Source organism: Branchiostoma belcheri, unplaced genomic scaffold (genome assembly GCF_001625305.1).
Source record: "Branchiostoma belcheri isolate BF01 breed outbred unplaced genomic scaffold, Haploidv18h27 scaffold28, whole genome shotgun sequence".
Classification (NCBI taxonomy): Eukaryota; Metazoa; Chordata; class Leptocardii; order Amphioxiformes; family Branchiostomatidae; genus Branchiostoma; species Branchiostoma belcheri.
In genome coordinates this window covers 1,414,005-1,427,355 of record NW_017803887.1, presented here as the reverse complement: position 1 = coordinate 1,427,355, position 13,351 = coordinate 1,414,005, and the positions used below count along the sequence as shown (strand labels likewise).

The window sequence follows — 13,351 nt, the reverse complement described above, 5'->3', positions numbered from 1 at the left end:
CTGCTGGTAGACTAGTACAGTGGCTTCCTACTGGGAGACGTAGAGTGGGACGTCCTTATACTACACTTTTGTCCATGTTAGAGAGAGACACTGGTCTCGCAGGGCCTGCATTAGTGTCCGCTATGAGAGATACTGGACATACTGGAGTAACTTTATCAAGTGTACCTCACCGGATTAGTATAATCCTGAGGCATGATGATGATGATGATGATGTTTTGTTCCCCCTACAGAACCCAGCGGAGAGGCTGGGCTGTGCTCCTGTGACAGGCTTCAGTGACATCCAGCACCACACCTTCTTCAAACCCATCGACTGGGACGCTGTAAGGACTCAATCTGAACTCCAATTGTCTTCCTCTCAGACTCACATTAATCTTCCATATCAGCATATAATTGTGCACATGTACACCATAAAGATGTACATGTACATTTTGTAATTATAGTATAGATTAACTTCCAAGTACATGTGTCTGCATGCAGTTACTGTAGTGTGGTTCTCAGGCATTTCATAGCAAAAATACAGTTTCATATTAATATAATTTTTACTTAAAACAGAGGGCTGGGAGAAAAGCTTAAAAGTGCCTACATGTATATTCACTTCCAGAAACTGTATGTACAATATACCAAGGTACAGACTTTCCCCTTAGACTCTGACAAAATAGATCAGAATGATGTTTTGAGTCTAAGAATGACTCAGGCAGAAACATTTTCTTCATTTAGACAGTTTTTTTTAAGTACCTTGGCAGAAACAATGCCATTTGAGCAGATGTTGATTCCTCTATTGTTTCTCTCCACCCCCCAGCTTGAGGCCAGACAGGTGTCCCCGCCCTTCAAACCCAGCATCGACTCCGAGGGAGGAGTGGAGAACTTCGACCAACAGTTCACCAGTGAACCTGTGCAGCTCACACCTGACGACCCGTCAGTTTGTTTGTTTATTTGTTTGTTTTAAACGTGTTTCCTGTCATTGTTGTCACCTGTGCTTAGCTAGTAAGTAGGATAAAAATGTTTAAGATGTTCTTCATTTTTATAACCATTACACTACATGTACCTCAAGGCGTAACACACCAGTTTTGTACAGCATATACAAACATGTACTCTCCAAGCAGAGGTTTGGGTTTTGGGGGTATTTTTAGTGTGTTTTTAGGCTTTTTTTATCGGGGTTTCTCTTTTGCACTGAATTTTTTTTTCCCACCAAACCCAACCTCTGCCGGCACTCACCTCGGGGAGGGGCAAACCTATTCAAAACAGACGATAGTGCCCCTCCCCGGGAACCATCAAACTGTCATTAGGGATATCCATTTTATTGTGGTGGATTATCACACATCTAGCCAGTCAGAAAGACATTCATTGGGCCACACGCCTCCTGCTGACTGTGACTATTCATGCGTCTGGTTCACACCTCCTTGCAGAACGACTGAAATGTGTTGAAGTGATTAGGTTTATAGCCCATTGAAGTTTTCGACTGCCTGCAGAGGTTGGGTTTGGTGGGAATAAAAATTCAGTGCAAAAGAGAAACCCCGATAAAAAAAGCCTAAAAACACACTAAAAATACCCCCAAAACCCAAACCTCTGCTTGGAGAGTAACAAACATGTACAACTTCAAAATCGTGTAAGACCAGACTGTCAGGTTTGAACCACTCACACCGGGAAGGATCCCTACTCTTTTTGATAAGGGTGGTGGGTTCTTTAACATGCTTGAAGTGTGGCTTTCCTCACACATTGAACCTCTGGCTTTGTATTTGATTCAATATTGCATGCCTCTTTGCATTGCACCTTCATGAAGATATAAAATTTCTTCCAAGTCTTTTGTTCATCAACCACAAGTTGTTATTTACTTGTTTATTTGTTTGTTTGTTTACAGGAGAATGCTGGACAAGATCGACCAATCAGAGTTTGAGGGATTCGAGTACGTCAATCCGCTCCTGATGTCCCTAGAAGACTGTGTGTAGTTTTGTTTCCAGCAAAGTTGTTTCCAACTTGGGACCCAACGCACAGTACTCAGCCTGTATCAGTACTTAAAGAGCAGAGACAACTGGGCATAGAATGTGTAATTTACTGACTGAATTCAAATAATTACATACAGGGAGATAGAATTAGCTAACATTTTGTTTTTAGTGAATTTTGGTGCCTTCTGAGTTACCAGTATCAGTTATAATCTCCAAGCAGGTGTTGGAAGGTCAAATTGTTCCTTTTTCTAGCTCTATGTTTTTGTAATGAAAAGGGGCTAGATAATGTCAAGATTTTGCCTCGCAACATCTGCTTGGAGATTAGGTTGGTAGAATTTAAGGATGTTATTCAATCAGGTTTATATTCCGAGAAAAGATTTCTTTGGCTGCATATTTCTTTCAATTGAATTATGACTTTGTAAAAAATTTAGCATGCACATTTTTGGTTTGATGAGGTAATACACAGAACACAGGGTTTGAGTCTGCAATCGTAAGGCAAAAAAAGAGTTCTGAAATCTTTTGGTGCTGTTGTAACTCTTTGGTGTTTTTTAGCTATTTTTTTTTCAATCTCGAGGTACGTTGAACTGTGAAACAAAAGGAATGTAGTCAGAAATAACCAAACCAGGAAGCAAACTTTCTCCAGTGTTGGGAAGGAAAGTCTTGTCGCGAACCAAAAAGCCAAATTGAAAATCTTTTCCAACATTGACATTCAATGTTGTCAAACATTTATGATGTATGCATGCAATGGTAGTTTAGGCACTTAGGTATTTCTTTTAGAGGGAATTTTTTAATGGCATATTTATTATTCATATCAATGAGGTTTTGCTTTGTAACTGCAAAATTAGGATTTTGGAATTTGTTGTAGAGGCATATCATTAAAAGATTTAGGGGGGCAGCATAACAGTTAACACTATACTAACATTGTAGGGCACCTATCATGCTAAACCTTAGAGGGGGTTGAGGGTCTACAACAAAGACGGCCAAACTTTCAAAGTTGCGAATTCAGTACAGAATGTGTATAATTCTGCCAAAATTAGGACATATGTATCTAGTATTCTTGTGTATTTCGATCAGGGGGGAGGGTACCTTTGCCTGGTGCAAAATCATGGAAGTTGCCCCCCAAATGTCCTATACCCCTTTTCTCATAGGTGTTACAGTGATAGATGCAACGATATCTTGAAATTGTACATTTATTAGAAAACAATTGAGTATTCTGATATGCAAGTTAAAGATGCAACAGCAGGGGTTCAAATGACAATGCTATTTCCTTCAAGACAAGTACATGTTAGTTCTGTCGTCTTGAAGTAGTTATCAATCGGATGAGAACTTATTCCTGGGATAGGGAAAGTTAACAATCACTTTCACTTACAACCAATGGAGAGGGATGACATGTTGTTGTAGCTTTATCCTTGATTCCAAAGCCACACAAAAACTAAACAGATCAGGAATGTTACGGCAGGAAATGTTATTAAAAGCAGCGTTTTGGAAGATTGTAGAATCAAAAGACCCAGGAACAAGCAAACTCGTGACTTTGGACAAGTGCATTTGAGGTACAGTTTTAATGTTTGTCTTCAGTACACATGTGTAAGCTGGCATGTTGGAATAACATACTGCACCTGCACAAAACCCAGAGTTTTCAGTTTTTGTTGGACGTTTCATCAATGTTGCATTAGAATTTTGCATATTTCAGGCGATATCTTTTCTGACACCATATTTGAAAACTATGTGATGTCATCCTTAAATTTGGGAATACAACCTTAAACAAGACATTCTGCAGAAGTGCTATGCACAGTACATGACGGGTTTTGCGTAGGCGCAGTATGTTTTGCCAACATCCTATGTAAGCTCATTTTGACCCCCTCATGCATACATTGTAGTTAGATACTACGAATTAGTACTAATATCACTCTGTGTGGAACATTCCAGTTTTAGCTTAAAGTTTTTCGTTAAAAGGAAATTTCCAGACAATCTAGGGTAACCTGTATACATGTTTTTGTTTTTCTCCCACCTTCTTTTTCTATTCATCAAGTAAATAACTGAGATACAAAACTTGTCTGTTGTCTTGTGTTCTTCCATAGATAAGAAGTAGAAAATATGTTCAGAAAAGTAGCTACTGTATTTAAAGGCCTCACCAATTAAATTTGTGGGTCCATGGATTTAAAAAACATAATGGTGAACTGAAAAATCAACATGAAAATATAGTCTAATACAGCGTTTTAGCCAGTGCCTGTCTTTCCCTCATTTGACAGAATTTCAATGCCCATGTCATTAAACTAAGCTTAATTTACCAACAAAGTTTGCCCCTCAAAATGCAGGAAACATCATTTCAAAGGGTCAAGATTCAAAAATCCCCCCCCCCCCTTAAGGCCTCACACCTTGAGCTCTCGACATTATATTATGTTACATCAAACAAAACTGACAAAAATATTTTAGGCTGGCTAGAACAATTATATGAGGGGAAAATTCTGTATACAGCTTCAGGGATAGTTTTCCTCCAAACCATCTGGTATCCTTATGTTCTTTTGCTAAGATTTTACACATTGATGTCCAAGAACCGACAAATAGAATTGGTGTGGCCTGGTGTGTATCTGCTGCCCTGTTCACCATAGTGCTGCATACCTAAACCCACATTTAGGTTCAGGTCCGGATTCAAGTCCAGAGGTTTAGGTTCAGTTCCGGACTTGTAAGTCCAGACCTAAACCCATGGCATATACAAAATTGCATGTTGGCAACCTTGCAATGTTGTATGGGCAAAACTGTGGCCACATAACATGGAGGTCGGTACCTGACGATGATTGATGGAATTTTTTTTTTTCATTTTGCAGCAAAGATTTTGCAATCTATGGAAGGTTTTAGGTGGTTTGGAAAGAAAAGGGGTATGTGAAATGGTCTTTTGTGGTAATAAGTCCGGACTCGGTTCTTGAATTTTAGGTTTTTTTGGACTTGAACCAAAACATTCTTAGAAGTCCAGATCCAAGTCCAGTGAACTGGTATGCAGCACTAGTTCACCACATGATGTCCTCACTACTGGCTGACAGACAGGCTGCAATGTGACCATCCATGTCCAGCTGACTCATCCTGGAAAAAAAAACAGGCAGATTCAAAAAAAGAAACTAGAAAAGTAACATTTGCAAAGCAAATGCATAATGTTTACCTTCGCATATGGTCTGCTCTACTCAAACACATTCACATATATGGTGACAGGAGTCTAAGTCCCTCCTACTATAAAAATGCAACATTATGTATCTCAACACCAGCTACCATGGTGAGAGACAGTCTGGTTCAGTCAGGTCAGAGGTCACTGGAGAAGAAGAAGAGGAAACCTAGCAAAAACAATATGTTTTCCTTCGGTAAACACAAAAAGAAGACATCAAAGCTCTTGTATTTATACCTCTATAAAATTTTGAAATATGTGTTTCAGTTACTATTGTGAATTTACTACTGACTCTGTGCATCATCGACTCCCAGGCTGTTGGGAGACCATTTTCACAAATGCAACTTCGTCAGTCTGCGGTTATACGATTTCCCCCTCTCCTTCTGTGACTTTACTGTATATTCAAATAATTATATATATTTTGGACACACAAGCAAACACAGAAAACAAAACCATTCAAGGAGGTAAATATCTGAACATCTTTAGCCAAAACTTTAACTTGCACTTTTTTGTTTGTACAGTTGGTGTTTTTTAGTATGCAAAGGTAATTGTCAGTCTCATATGCAGCTTAACATGACATAAGGTCGAAGCCTAAATGACAACAAAAATCTGCTGACAACATACCCTGGAGGGAACTCTTCCTGGCACATGGGACAGGAGTGGAGACTTCCAGCCTCTCCACAGCCACCTTTTAACTCCTCTGGTCCCCCTCCATCCTTTAGTTGTACCTTAGATGTTGAAGGTCCAGCTCCAACATTCCTTGGCAGAGTTGAAGCAGCAGGTTGCTTGAAGAGTGGAGCAACTCTAGTCGGCCTGCCCTTTGTAATTTTCCCTGTTGGCTTCTCTCCAGGCTGAAAGGTTTTCAGCGCTCCAGTTTGACTCACTAATCGTTTTCCCCCTCCCTCCGGACAACGTACTCTGATAGCCTGGTCTTTAGGTCGGTCCCTTGTCGCCTCTGTATTCATGGATTGCTTCAGACCATCCATTTTTATTGCTCTTTGACTTTTAAGAGAATCTAACTCCGTGGCTGAGCTAACTTTCTGCCCGTGGGTTACCTTTGGTGTTGGCTTCATCTCATTTTCTTGCAAATTCGTTTTCCTGTTCGTGTCTCCTGCTGGAGTTGTCTTTGGTGGTGTTATTGACTTCATATTCTTCAGTCTGGGTGTCTCTTTGCTATAAAGTGATGATACTGTTGTACTTTGCTGTTTTATAGTTGTGTTCTGAGTTTGTTTTGAACCGACTGTACATGTAGGTCCTGACTGAAAGGTATTGACTCTTCTTGAAATTCTTTCAGTGTCCTTCAGTAACTCAGGACTCAAGTCGACCCTCTTTCTCTTCATACATGTTTTACATGGTGGGGGGAGGGGCAACCACTTAAATGATGTTTCTCCAATGGAGCAGATTCCATGTTCTTGCTTCAGTCCCTGATAAAAAAATGAATCATCAGAAAAACTAGAAAGATAATATTTGCAACTCAAAAGCATAATGTTTACTGGATGTATGACAATGTTGCATTGTGTATATAATATTAATTACATTGTATAGGGAATGACAGTAACACATTAAGGAAGAAACACACACAATACACACACGCATACATACACACACGCATACATACACACACAAACATATGCACACATACACATGTACACACACCCAACAATATTAATACACACAAGACAATAATACACATAGACATACATGTACAGTACACACACACACATATTTACACAGAGACATACACACACACACACACACATACATGTACATAATACACATACACTCACATACACACATACATACACATAATACACAAAACGTTACACTCACACATATACACATAACACACACATACACTCACACACATACACATAGTACACATACATTCACAGTACTTCACACACATACACATTACACACACATAACACGTTACACATACATACATTGTACTGTACACCATACAGAAAGGCAGACAAACACAAATAGACAAGACGAAACAATACTTCACTCCTTTGGGGCAAAGTTCTAAATACCAGCAGCCATACCTGTGACTTGTTGACACCAGTACAAGTGTTGACCATGGGTAAGTCTGACAGGTTTGTCCAGTTGTTGTAGACCGGCCAGTGTTGGGCCAAACTCTGTCTCAGTCTGACCAGTTCAGCTGTTACACCATCGTGCACAGGAGTCTGGTCCTGGTGTTCTCCTGGCTTCTGTCTGCCAGTGGGTTCACAACAAGGATAAACTAGAGAAGTAACATTTGCAAAGCAAATGCATATATGATAATGTTTACCTTCGGACATGGTCTGCTCTGTTAATTCTTACTCAAACACATTCACATACATGTACTACTTAGTATATGGTGACAGGAGCAGAGCAGACCATGAAATTGCAACATTATGTAACCCAAGACCAGTCACGATGGTGACAGATGTCAACAAATCATGTCATTGGTCAGGTCAGAGGTCACTGTTTGGAGAAGAAGAAGAGGAAGAAACATCTAGCAAAAACAATGTTTTCCTTCGGTAAACATAAAAATCATGATGATCTGACATCAGGTTCCCGAGTTATCCCCCCTCAATGATTTTGAAAAAAACACCCCTGCAGTTCCATATCAAAGTTGCTAGGGGACCCCAAACTTATATCACTTCTTCCTGGGCACAAGAGATATATCTAACATTCAAAATTTGTGACCCTGACATGTCCAGATATGAGATATAAAACCGATGTTCCACTGCAGTACCATAACAAGTTGCTAGGGAAGACAAAATCTTAGCTTATTGAAGTTTAGCCTCAAGGGGCCGGCAAACTGTAAACTGGATGGCTAAACTCCCTCGGCATGTTATCTCTCTATTTGGCCAATTTCTACTATTTTCAGCCGCGCCCTCAAGCCTGGTAGAGGCTAATAAAGATCCATAAATTGATAAAAGTTGACGAAGTTTAGAGCGCCCCCCTCCCACAGTTCACGTTACCTCTCCACAAGTTGTGTTTTTTCAGCAGTCTGGGCGGGAATTCTAGCTGCATGGCCTTCTGGAGATCCCTCTGCCTTCCCATCTTTAATCCCGCCCGCCAGACTCCCCAAACTCGGGCTGTTCGCGCCGCGTTTTCTCTTCGTACTCAGTTTGTTCTTCCGATTTGCCGCCATGTTTTAAACGGAGGCCAACTGCGCATGCCCGAATCTCCAAGCAGATACGCGGTTGGCCCAGTGTTCTACGCCTGTTTCCACGTCTAGCGGAAAAATAGACGATAAACAAGGACAACAACAGCAACAACTGTTTCAAGTTTGGGGCATTTTTTACGCATTTTTATTCCTGCCACAAGGAATAAAACGAGGGGATCTTAGTACCATACTTTTCAAGACATCATCAGAATAAATGAGTCTAAAATAGAATTAGACGGCTCCAATCAACTCAGCATTGATCTATGTACGCCCAAGACCTACCCGCATACCAAATATCATCACAAATTCGTCTCCAGCATCTCAAGTTATTGCAGGCTAGGCCAAAACATCACAGACAGACGGACAAACACACCAAAATTAATATCTCTATTTTCGCGGACGTAATTTTAAAACTTGCATTGCAGAGGTTCAAGTGACGCCAAAGCTTAGTCTCCACCAGACTTCTTTGCGGGGTGAATAAATCGTAGAAATCGGCCTAAAAAGGGTATTAATTGGCCAGAGAAGATAGCCGGCCAGAGAAGCTCCAGCTCCCCGCCAAGAGTGGAGACTACCAAAGCTCTCCTCCCAAACACGGGGCCTCCGGCTGTACGCCCCCATCCGAAATGATGAATGCGCACCCCCAAACCGTGCCCGAGCGGGGCGACAGTTCTCACTAATTGGACCCACAGGCGACATTTCAACCAGGCGGTTCTGACTCGGTCTCTTCTCCCCGGGGATGTTTAGTTCAAATGATTGATTGACAAAAGAACGTATGCCTCGGAAGGGCTAGGCACTAGTCATCTATGGTATGACTTACTAGTAATAGACTTGTGACAAATAAATACAGGAAAGTATAGACAAGTCTAGATCTGCACGAGTTTAACATATATAGTAGACAATAATATTTGCTGGAATACCTTTTGAATATATATTGTACACCAAGTCATGCCTTAAGAGCTAGGTACAGATCCTCTACCTTATTATATATTAACAACTATAGGAAAGTATGGACGAGTTATTATTAAACATACATAGTAGACAAAAATGTTGAATGCAAGCCCTTTTCCGTAGAGCGTAATCGGCCGTTTTTAATAACTTTTCTACGTAGAGCGTAGACGGACCGCTCAAAAATTTTGCGTAGAGCGCGTTGTAGCCACTTGGAATTTATCGTAAAGCGAAATCGAGAGGTTTCCGAATTCAGCGTAGAGCGTTGTCGGGACCCCCCCTTGCAGGCCCTCATGGGAGAACCAGGAAGATAACAACCCAGCGCACGCCGCCGCCCCGAGCTTTTGTCCTCAGACGTCTTGTACAGAACTCCGGGTAAGCCGTCCATCCATCAGCGGGGAGAGAGGCTGTCAGCCGCGGCTTCAGGCGGGCCTGCCCGGGATCGGGATCCCTGCGGTGCTTGGTGGGAAATTTCCCGCCACCTATATCAATGGTTTATTTTGAATTAAAACACAACAACACTGCCCAAAAATGGCAGCCAGAGGCTGAATTGACATTGGGACATCACATTAATAGTATAAAACGTCATATTAAGTGATTAAAATAGAAATAAACCATTACATAAAATGTATGTAAAATATAGTCAACGACGTTTCAAGTGCAAATTAATATCATAGCAGATAACAATTACCTTACAGTGGCTCTGAGTGGCTCTGGCTCTGAATTTTAAACAAATTCCAAATCTCTCTATCCCTCTTTCTTATTTTCTTGCGTGGGAGGGGGCTTTATTTAGAGGTAAGTTTATATTACCTGTTTTGCCCCACCCCTCCACTATACTCGGTGATATATTGAAACAAATTTAAACAAACAAACAAACAAACAAGTACATGCTGTCAAACGTGCGTGATTTCATACAATTGCAAGCGGTGTTAAAAATTTTCGGCCAAGCACATCGATATATATCGGATCACCCCTATATTTCGGGATAGATAAGTGTGCTGGGTTCTTTTACGTGCAGAGGTTTCAAGGCTGAAGCTTCTCCATACACGCCGACTTTATAACTTACGGTCACCAACCGAAATAACTAATGCAATCCGTCAAACCGAGCCCGAGCGGGGCTAGAACCTTGCTTTAAAAGTTGATCCGTATGCCACAGCACAAGGGGGGGGGGTATTGCTTGCGTCACAAGAGTACGTCATACATACATGTACTCGCCCGGCACGTCGACCTTTTCCGAACTTAATGTTCAGAGAAATGTCAACTACTAACGATAAATACGCCCCCGTAGACAGAGTGAACCCGTCAGAGCGCTTTCGTTTCGATCTGCGAGATTTTTATTTCTTACATGTTATATTTTCATCATTACGACAGGAATGCCACAGTTATGATATCGAAAAAATGCGGATGTTACTAGATTAAACGAGTCTTACATGACACATGTACATGTACCTATAAGTCTGCTAAACTAGCATCATCTCACGTATGCTAGCAGACGAGATGCCAGACTACATATCAATGCAGCGAAGGGATGGTGAGTTACAGCTGCGAACATGTACAACACAAACTGACTACAATACTCCTGAACAATAACTGAACTGCTTCACGGAGTAAGTCAAAAAGTTGTGTACTTAAGGGTAAGTCTATTCAGGTACAGTACCGGTACATTGATGTAGTGTTTTGACCTGTACCGACATGATTTCGGCGGTACTGTACCGGTACGCAGCACTAGTGCGAACTTATTACTTCCAGACAGCATCCATCAACTATAAGTTAGGCCAGCAGAACTCCGGAGCAGACAGCCAGACGGCAGAAACACATCTCCTTATCCGCCGATCGTCTGTGCGGCTGTGCAGGCGGGATTGCCCCCTTCCTTCCCTCGCTCCTTCACACGAGACGAGACGAGACGCCCAGACGGCAGTCAGAGGCGCGTCAAGTCCAACAGACGATGAAATCTCGGGGTAATCAATTTGCCGATGTCTGTGCGAGCTCTCCTGTTCCTGACGGCGCCAGGCCACATTACGAAACATGCGGCCCGCTTTGGGGAGAGGAAACTCCAGACGTGACTTCAAGACGAAATGAGCTGTTCCGTTATGCGAGGTTACCCCAAGAGGGTACTCGATGACTCGTTAACGCGGCAGTAACCGCGTCTGGTAATGAGTAACGACAACTCTCATAATTCCGCTGGGTACCCTGAGACTGACATATTTAACAACAAGAAATTGAAGATTTCAGACTCCCAGGAAGTATTTTGTGTTTGGGGGACCCTCAACTTCACCCCATTTCCTTTGCCTGACCTTCTGGCGTCCTGTCATTCTGCCTTTTACTCTTTTCCGCACGTGCTGTCAACTTGTTCTGTCCGAAATCTGAGCCTCCAAGAACAATACTTCCGTACTCCCTCTGTCCATGCCCGAAAGTAAAAATTGTGAGATTCATGTTGTGACTTAAATCATATTACCTATTCATCATGATTTCATATTACTTGTATGTACCATATGTAGATTTGAGTTACTTTAGTTTTATTTGACTTGTGTTGCCAAGTTGGACGGTTCACTTCTTTTGTTACTTTTCTTTTGTTGAATAAATAAATAGAACATTTTTTTTTTAATTGTGAGATTCACTAATGCAGCATCAACAATCCCCCAAGGTATGCGCAGGTGTTTGAGACATTCTTGAGAATGCCTTGGCAGCACCGTTTCTCTAATGTGGCGGTCTTAAAGTCCTCAGTAGGAGACTTGACGTTAGCTTTATTAACTTGCGCTCGGCAGCAATAAAACGCGAGAGCCGACATCGTTTTTACGTCGCCCGCGGGAGCTTACGCGTAGGAGCGGGTCAGACGACCAGCGGCGACGTTAACTTTACGATGTCGACGCCGGGGCGTAACGTTAACGTCTGGTGGCGTCAACGACGTCACGGCAGATTAATGTGCTGGCCATATTCCCGGAACAAGCTTAAGCTGACCATATTCCCGGAATAAGCTGGAACTGGTTCAACAGAGTTTCTATATTCCAGGGAAAAGCTGGAACTGGTTTAACAGCATCTCCATATTCCTGGAAAAAGCTGGGACTGGTTTAACAGTATTTCCACATTCCCGGAATAAGCTGGGACTGGTTTAACAGCATTTCCATATTCCTGGAAAAAGCTGGGACTGGTTTAACAGCATTTCCACATTCCTGGAAAAAGGTGGAACTGATCTAGCAGCATTTCCGGAACTGGTTAACAACATTTTTATATTCCAGGAACAAGTTAGGAACTCGTTCTTTATAGAATTTGAGCCTTTGTACAAACTTTCGGAGAAGTTGTAACACACAGAAGGCATGCGTAGAAAGGGCACAGAGTTCCCGATTGTAATCTTCCCCTGGCCTTGACGAAAATGAGACACAATAAGTCCTAGCTGAAGATTGCATAATCAAAAAGCAGTTTCCGCCTCGTGGACGGATTGGAAGGTAAGCTAGACTTTCATGAGGAGGTTTACGGATGGTATTTCAATCTGATGGTGCCGCCAGTTGTTCTGTATCTCATGTGTCATTCATAGCCGCTAGCGAAGCCCCGGTAGACGTGCCCGAGTATGCAAATCAGTCTCACAGACATTCAGCCAGCGACGAGCGGAGATAATCCTACGAACTTAAGGTCTCTCTTCTTAAAGTTTAAATACGTACTGTGGCGGTGACAGCGAAACAACCATTGAGCGACCTAAACTCTCATTAGTAGTTATAACGAATGTCACTGGTAAAGAAGAGCGTTTTGTACGTTTAGCGTGTTTTGTTGTCTTTAGAATCATACCTTTACATCATGGATCATATTCATTTTATAAAGTCATAGATCATACAAATTTCCTTTCGGGTCAGTCAACGGCATGGAGATCGGTGAGCGACCAAAATTGAAATTAATTCTATTTTTATAATTGGAATGTAATAGTCACAATTAACAGCTAACTCTGCCTGTGCCCACCTTTCACCATAAATACAGGTAAAAGAATGAGCAACAAAACACAAAACGTAAACAAAATCGTTCTTTGTCTATGGAATTCGTCGAAAAATCAGTCAAATATCTGTTCGATTGTTCAGCTGCCATAGCCTCTAGTAGAATGGGAGTTTTATATTACCGATTTTCATTCGGCAAATACCGCAGAACACCCCCCCCACCCCCAACGAA

The 13,351-nt window shown here is 41.8% G+C and overlaps 2 protein-coding genes across 9 annotated transcripts in view; one reads left to right on the top strand and one right to left on the bottom strand.

Moving 5' to 3' along the window:
• The window catches only part of LOC109472632 (protein kinase C iota type-like), a 78,289-nt gene extending 74,308 nt beyond the window's left edge, over window positions 1-3,981 (top strand). For 5 of the 8 annotated variants that reach the window (XM_019772460.1, XM_019772459.1, XM_019772458.1 and 2 more), the window contains 3 exons: window positions 231-320; window positions 800-915; window positions 1,859-3,975. In XM_019772460.1, the coding sequence (XP_019628019.1) occupies window positions 231-320; window positions 800-915; window positions 1,859-1,946 (294 nt within the window). In that variant the 3' untranslated portion in view covers window positions 1,947-3,975. Of the gene's footprint in view, window positions 1-230; window positions 321-799; window positions 916-1,858 lie in introns of all 8 variants that reach the window. The other 3 variants (XM_019772464.1, XM_019772461.1, XM_019772462.1) reach the window with 3 other exon arrangements.
• On the bottom strand, window positions 2,598-8,239 carry LOC109472542. The gene is made up of 5 exons (XM_019772326.1): window positions 8,067-8,239; window positions 7,143-7,311; window positions 5,722-6,521; window positions 4,953-5,021; window positions 2,598-4,547 (listed from the first exon to the last, which is right to left on the bottom strand). Exons 1-5 carry the CDS (start codon window positions 8,237-8,239, stop codon window positions 4,544-4,546), a joined length of 1,215 nt encoding a protein of 404 aa, XP_019627885.1. The 3' UTR covers window positions 2,598-4,543.
• Window positions 8,240-13,351: the final 5,112 nt, after the last annotated feature.

Coding starts and splice junctions, on each gene's coding strand:
- LOC109472542 (XM_019772326.1), bottom strand. CDS start 8,239: ATGGCGGCAAATCGGAAGAACAAACTGAGTACGAAGAGAAAACGCGGC. Junction 7,312..8,066: donor AAAACACAACTTGTGGAGAG/GTAACGTGAACT, acceptor ACCCACTGGCAG/ACAGAAGCCAGGAGAACACC. Junction 6,522..7,142: donor CTGGTGTCAACAAGTCACAG/GTATGGCTGCTG, acceptor TTTTTTTATCAG/GGACTGAAGCAAGAACATGG.